General features: G+C 44.9%; 1 protein-coding gene across 3 annotated transcripts in view; it reads left to right on the forward strand.

Annotated features, from left to right (window-relative positions):
• Nucleotides 1-6570, forward strand: part of LOC139770954 (proton channel OtopLc) — a 28558-nt gene that overhangs the window by 19588 nt on the left and 2400 nt on the right. For all 3 annotated transcript variants that reach the window (XM_071703275.1, XM_071703277.1, XM_071703278.1), the window contains exons 2-8: nucleotides 2360-2591; nucleotides 2896-3010; nucleotides 4031-4256; nucleotides 4509-4666; nucleotides 4943-5159; nucleotides 5233-5395; nucleotides 5626-6492. In XM_071703275.1, coding sequence (XP_071559376.1) covers nucleotides 2360-2591; nucleotides 2896-3010; nucleotides 4031-4256; nucleotides 4509-4666; nucleotides 4943-5159; nucleotides 5233-5395; nucleotides 5626-6460 — 1946 coding nt within the window. In that variant the 3' untranslated portion in view covers nucleotides 6461-6492. The remainder of the gene's footprint in view (nucleotides 1-2359; nucleotides 2592-2895; nucleotides 3011-4030; nucleotides 4257-4508; nucleotides 4667-4942; nucleotides 5160-5232; nucleotides 5396-5625; nucleotides 6493-6570) is intronic.

Here is a 6570-nt window from a genome sequence, read left to right on the forward strand (position 1 = left end):
CCTTTGTAGTGGCTCGCGCCGATGCACCATCATCGCGTCATCCTCGGAATCAAACACATGTCGCGCGTTCCGGGACGCGCGATGATCTTCAAGCTCGTTAATCGCGCGACGAGCGACGCGTTTTGCCAGCTGTCGCGCGCGTTGACTCTTGACTCGTGACTTTCTCGGTGCCGCGCGCAATTTGTATTACGCACGATCGGAGAATTCCGCGTGCGGACGAGATGCGGCGCGGCGCGGGGCGAGGATGGAGGAACGGAGTACAGCGTTGATTATTATTATTACTTTTTTAATGGCATGCGGATTGCATCGCGTCGAGAGAGTGCGTGCGTACGTTCTGCGCCGAGTCCGCGTTCGCGGAAGTAACGGAACGAAGAATCGAAGAGGAGCTTATTAGCATGATCTCGAGTACGAGCGCCACTTATACGCGCTCCGTAATTGTTACATCCTGTTCGTTACGGATCACTATGCCGATGTCGATCAAAATAGGCCGTCAAAAGCGTCGCTCGCTTAGAACTTAGCCTCGATACTCGACTGCTTTCTTAAGCGATTCATTATGTCTCACGTGGAAGCGCATGCACCCTTTAAGATTGGAGAGAATGTTGTAATTTTCTGAGGTTCATTAAGTAAAGTGTCGATCTCGAGGATGAGTACGCCAAATATCATGCACCTTCGGGGAGATAGAAGAAAAATCGGGGCTAATGGCTAATTAAGAGCTTCATTTAATAGCTGTTTCGAAATATTATTTTTTATGATATGCATTGGAAATATTAAATTGCAACAGCATTTGCTATTTCTAAATTTGGTCATTATTCATCAAGAGCGTTGAAAAAGATAGAAAAAATCGTATTATGTAAAAATCTACAATTGCAATTTAAATTGTTTCATTAATCTGCTGAAATAATTATATCGAGCAGAATTGAAATCATTAAAGAGTGGGACAAGCTAATAATTTCGGAATGATAAAAATTTAAAATAACAGCTGATTGAACGGTACTTATTAATCTTATCGTTAAAAGCTTTCTGTATTTCCGAATCTATTTACAAATGTCTCAATTGCTTCACGAGACCAATCTCAATAAACAAATCCCAATTAAAATTCAATAAAGAATATATTAAACAGCGCGCGCGATAACATGTCTTATATCTTTTCAAGAACTGAAAAGAGTAATTGATTGTCGAGCCGTTGAAAAAAAAAGTGTCGCAATCGATTTCGCGAACACGTGGAATTGTGCGAATGCCGCGCGAGCGATATAACAGTCGGACGAAACCGCGCGCGATGGAGAACTTACTGGTTTCGCCCGTCATTAATTACACGGCATTACACTCACGGTAATTGCCGGCTATTTAACGCGCCGGAGAGCCGAACTTTTACTAGACGAGGCCTCGTACGTTCTTGGCAGGCCGCAGCAGTGGAACAGCTATCATTGTGCAGCACTAGGCTACGCAACGTCGCGCCGCGAATGCATGAGGAATCATTAGAGGCGCAATATTAGAGCAATTAAGTAAACTCGCGCGCCAGATGTCTTAATTATTTCAAAGCGTTTCCCTTTGCACGCGTGTCACGTCTTATCGCCGACTGTGACAAACAATAGTATCGCTATGAGAAAATCGTTCTGCATAGAGATAAGACTAAATGAACAATCGCTCGCTTGACGGATGGAAAATTTTTTCGCGCCTCTCGTAAATCAATCAAGTGACGTGCATTTGTACGCATCTTTTTACCGTACGTTCAATGGTCTGCCATACAACGATCCGCGATGATTGATAAACTCGAATTTAAAAAAAATCGGGAGATGTAACCTATATTTATGGTATAATACAATAACAGTTAAGCATAAGAAATTATGATAAAAAAACTGTCGTAAAGTTATGAAAATTTTCGACTCAACCTCAGCTTAAAATTCATGCAATAAGCGAGGAAAGAGTGTGTTTCGGGCTTCCGGCGTTGTGTTAGCATAGAAACACATCGACGAGAGATTAATGAAGATTTCAATATGTAATTCTGTAGATGTTAAAGCCATTAAATGCGACTTTCTCGTACGAGAACTTCGCGTTCGAGACCGTGGTACAAATTGAGATAACAGATGCCGAACAGGTGACGATTCCTTGATAGGGGCTCACAAGGGAGATCTACAAATCCGTGATGACTATTTAGCGCCGCGGGCGCTATCGCCTCAGAACTAGACGTATAAATTCTTTCAGCGAAAGTTACACACATTTCTCTCCGGCGACCCGGCAGGCCAAAGAAAGAAAGTAGCAAGAAGAAGCGCGTGGTTCTACTTTTCCGGCTGCTGCGTATCACCCGAATGTTACACGAACGCGCGTTTCTCACACTCCTTTCCCCCCTTTCTTTCCGCAGCGAGCAATGAGCAGCACGACAAGGATAGCCTGAACGAGACCGGAAGTACGACGGGTGGCACCGTGGAGGGCGCGCCGAGTGGTGGCCCCAGCAGGGGTGACAGGACCAAGGACAAGGAGGACCACGCGTCCGCGCAGGCATCCACCTCGGCGCCACCGGCGAGATCCTTGGTCTCCAGAATCCTGGCAAGGACACGGTCGCCTCAGGACCTGCTAGATCATTCGGAACCCTAGTAAAATCTTGGGCTAACATTTTTACCCTATTTTACCACCTATAGAGATTTATTTATTTATTAAAGCGTGCTTATTTGTATATATTGAAAATTTTAACGTTTAATTTCTCTCAATTATTTTTTAATTTTAATTTTGGAATTTTTATCGAAGTTCTATTGAAGTACAAGTAGCGGAGAGCTCTCAGATAATATCTTGGCTACATATAATGCGTCCATCATCCTAGCAAGATTATTTCTTTTATTATTTTCAAATCTTACACAGAGATTACAATTACTAATTTTGATCTCTTATTTTGTGTCACAGCTCGCAATTATGGGTGGTTCTCTCAAACGTGTACGGCGAGCTGATCGTCGTATTAACATTGGCGGTGTGCTTGGCCGAGGTCATGGACACGCCTGTGCCACTGCTCAGCTTGCAGGTACAAGTGATCGAACTCGCTCGACCGGGTTCCATAAATAAATCGCCTTATCGCGGATACCCGCGTCGGCCAAGAAAGCGAGCGTGCTCCGGGATAACATGCAACACGTCAAAGTCTCGAAAGTATAACCGTTCGCGATGTCGGACTTAGAATTATCGTACCGTTACTTCACACAATCTGGGGAAAGTCCGCGCGAGTGTCGATCGGACAGCCTTGAACTGAAAACACGTCGATTCGGGATACCCTCTGAAAATCCCAGATCCTATAGCGATACAAAAAATTAATTGCTCGTTTTTATCTTAGAACGTAATAATGTCCACAGTTCAACAGAAAGTGGGCTTCATTTAAAATTATTTAAAGAGATTATCTGCATCGTTTTGAAAGTATCACGATACAGTTAGTTGATGAAATTTGCAATATCACTTAAATTGATTTCAGCAAAGCTGATTCAACAAAGTTTCCACAATTTATCGTAGTACATCACAACATATTATATTTCATCCAGATTTACTAACAGATTTTTCTAAAACAGTTAATATGATCTTTTATTTGCATAATTTTGAGGAACAATTTCGAATCCCCAATTTAATCTTAGAAAGCATTTTGAAAATGCGAGAAATAAGAGATAATTATGTATTATACATTGAATAATATCGTCGGTACCGGAACTACGTGCGAGATTATCGGGATTAAAACCGCGTAGCGATTCAATGTAATCGGAATTATGTCAAATAATCTGTACTGAAACGGCCGTAATCGCGGAGTTTGCGCGCGCTTTGGGATTACGGAGGAGCTTCCATTCACGTAAATTACAGATCAGGGAGCCACGTAAATGAAACGGTACGTCGTCGCGCGAGTTTCAAGATAACCGGTTCGCTACGCTTATCTAGTCCGATGACCCTTTTCCGCCCGGGTGGTCCCCCGTTTCAGGGACGCTCCAAATCGCATTCCTAGTATCTGCGTTTTGCATAACGAGCGCATTTCACATACGAAGGAGATCCGTAATTGTGCGTCTTTCAGGGGGTATTTCTCATGTATCTCTACGTGGGCAGCATCGCCGTCATCATCGGCATCTACATATGGGTGCTGGTCGACAGTTGCGGCAGCTTAAGCCGAGGTGGTAACGGGCTCGGAGACGCGGAACTCGGTGGCGCGTCGCTCACCAGATTCGGATCATTAAAACGGGCGCACATCTCCAGAGCCAGGACGGCGCCGACCAGTTTCTATATACGAGTCGGAGCGCTCTGTAAGAGATAGCGTTAATCCGCTTGAAGGACATGGACATTTAGTTTAAAAATTATTTGGGATTTAAAAATTTCTCGTGAAGCTTTCACCTTTCACCTTTCACCCGTTTAATATTTAAATCGGTATTCGTTACAAATATAATTTTAAATTCACTTGGAACTCTCGTTGTTAGAGCACCTTTTGCTCGTTCGATTAGAAAATCTTAGCTGTGGGACGGATTTCATTATCTATTTCATTATCTGTATGTTTTCAGTGTTCGGCCTGGCGACGCTGGTCTTCAACGGCCTGGAGATGGCAATGCACTCGATGATGCAGGGTGCCGAGTGCTTGACCGACGTGGTCTTTGTGCATCCGGTGCTGCATGGCTTGTTCACCTTCTTGCAGATGCACTTTCTCTTCGTAAACTCGCAGGCAAGCATCAATCTTACGTTCGTAGTTAGACAATGCGTGAACGCGATTCTTCGTCGCGCTCTGATGCGTCGACGGCCTACGTATATCGTACACACTGACGTGATCGTACGCCGCGTTTGAATCAGAACAAAGGATTTTTAAAGATTAAAACTTATATAAATATTATACAGAATTTAAATGAAATTTTATTAAAACTACTTTAAAGTGTTCCAAATCGATTTCATTCCCATTCGAAAGAGAATAAATCCTTATTTGTTCGTCACTCTGTTCCTTCAGGTGCTCGTAGAGCGCTTCGGTCTTGCAGCCAGATTCGGTTTCACGCATCTCGCGGCCACCAATGTCGCGGTCTGGGCGCGTCTGGTGATTTGGGATACAGCGCAAGAGTGGACTTACTTTGTACACTTGGCGCAACACGAGCAGCAAACGTCCGTATCTCCCCTGAGTCTTCGAGGATTCCCCGGATCCTTGACGAGACACTCGCGGGATCTTCTAGGTATATATTTCGTCAACTTTTCGCTTTGGCGAGGAAGTTTTTCCAAAGTAATTACGCGAGTTACTTATTTCAGATAATTCGGCGAAGAAGGGAGGCACCTTCAAGCCCTATCAACCTGTTTCGAACGAGCAAATCTCGCAAGTAATCGCGTTGCAAGAATGCTTGAACACTAATACCTTGGGACAGCTGTGGACTTCAAGCATGCCCTTCTTATATCCCTTTATCGTACAATTTAGGTACGTATTATGTTAAATATTTACCAACTGGATTAAAATTTTCAAATTCTAATTTGGTTCATTCGTTAATTTTATTCGTCAATTAAATCAAATTGTAAGTTGTGATAAAAATCTAAACATAAATATAAATCTAAATTTTTAATTAAATTTTAATATAAATTTTTCATTTTTTCGTGCGAGTCTTAGACGTGAGTCAATTCTTATAATTTCTCCAATTATTTCTCTTTCAGTTTGATCGCCGCGGCGGTGACCTTCGTGATGGGTCAGAACGTCGGTCGGAGTCGATTGACTAAACAAAAATTCCACGGCAGCAAAGACTTGAGTAGCCACAGCCGGGTAGGTTGCGACGGTTCTAGCAAGGGCCTCTTCCTGGGTATTCTCTGCATGGTCGCCGGTATCGTGGTGATCCTCATCTTCCTCGTCGTGCGAGAGGACGAGAACTTCCCCTCCGCCACGTTGTCGTGGCTCACGTGCGGCACTCTGATCGGCATCCTGACGCTGAGTAGTCTGATGACGGCCAGCGGTCTCGTGCAGGTGCGTCAGATCTCGGTGGTGATGCGAGCACCGGCCGCCCTGGACAGCCTTCTGTCGAACGTGTCGCTCTTCGGGGTGCAACTCTACTCCGTATTCACCATCGTGGTGTGCGCCTGTTCGCTGGCCATGTCGGATCAGGACGAGACCGAGGACACGCGGGCCAGACACATCATGCTGCTGTCAATGTCGATCCTGCAGCTGGTGCAGTGCTTCGCGCAGAGCACGCTGATCGCCGAGACCTCGCGACGCTCCTGCATAACGCGCTTCCAAATGCTGGCGAAACCCGGTCGCCAAGTGATCACCTTCCTACTGTTCAGCAACGCCGTGCTCTGGGCCTTCGACACCGTGATCACGCAGAATTGGCTGTCGCAGGAGCTGCAGCTACGATTCTTCGGCGTGCTCGCCTGGGGCGTGCTGTCCAGGATCGGGCTACCTCTTCTAATTTTCTATAGGTTCCACAGCTGCGTGCTGTTGCTGGAGGCGTGGAATAAGTGTTACAGAACGCCACGGGGAGAGCACCCTCTCAACTGACAGCGCAGAATCTCACGCCGAGTCTCGTGCAGGTTCGTCGAAATAGTATCAATATTCTTGAAGATTGATTAAAATCATGATTACAATACTTGATGTCGCGTATTAATATA

The sequence above is a fragment of the Temnothorax nylanderi genome, unplaced genomic scaffold (genome assembly GCF_030848795.1).
Source record: "Temnothorax nylanderi isolate EJ_2023f unplaced genomic scaffold, tnyl_v1.0 TNYL_tig0035_pilon, whole genome shotgun sequence".
In the NCBI taxonomy this organism is placed as follows: Eukaryota; Metazoa; Arthropoda; class Insecta; order Hymenoptera; family Formicidae; genus Temnothorax; species Temnothorax nylanderi.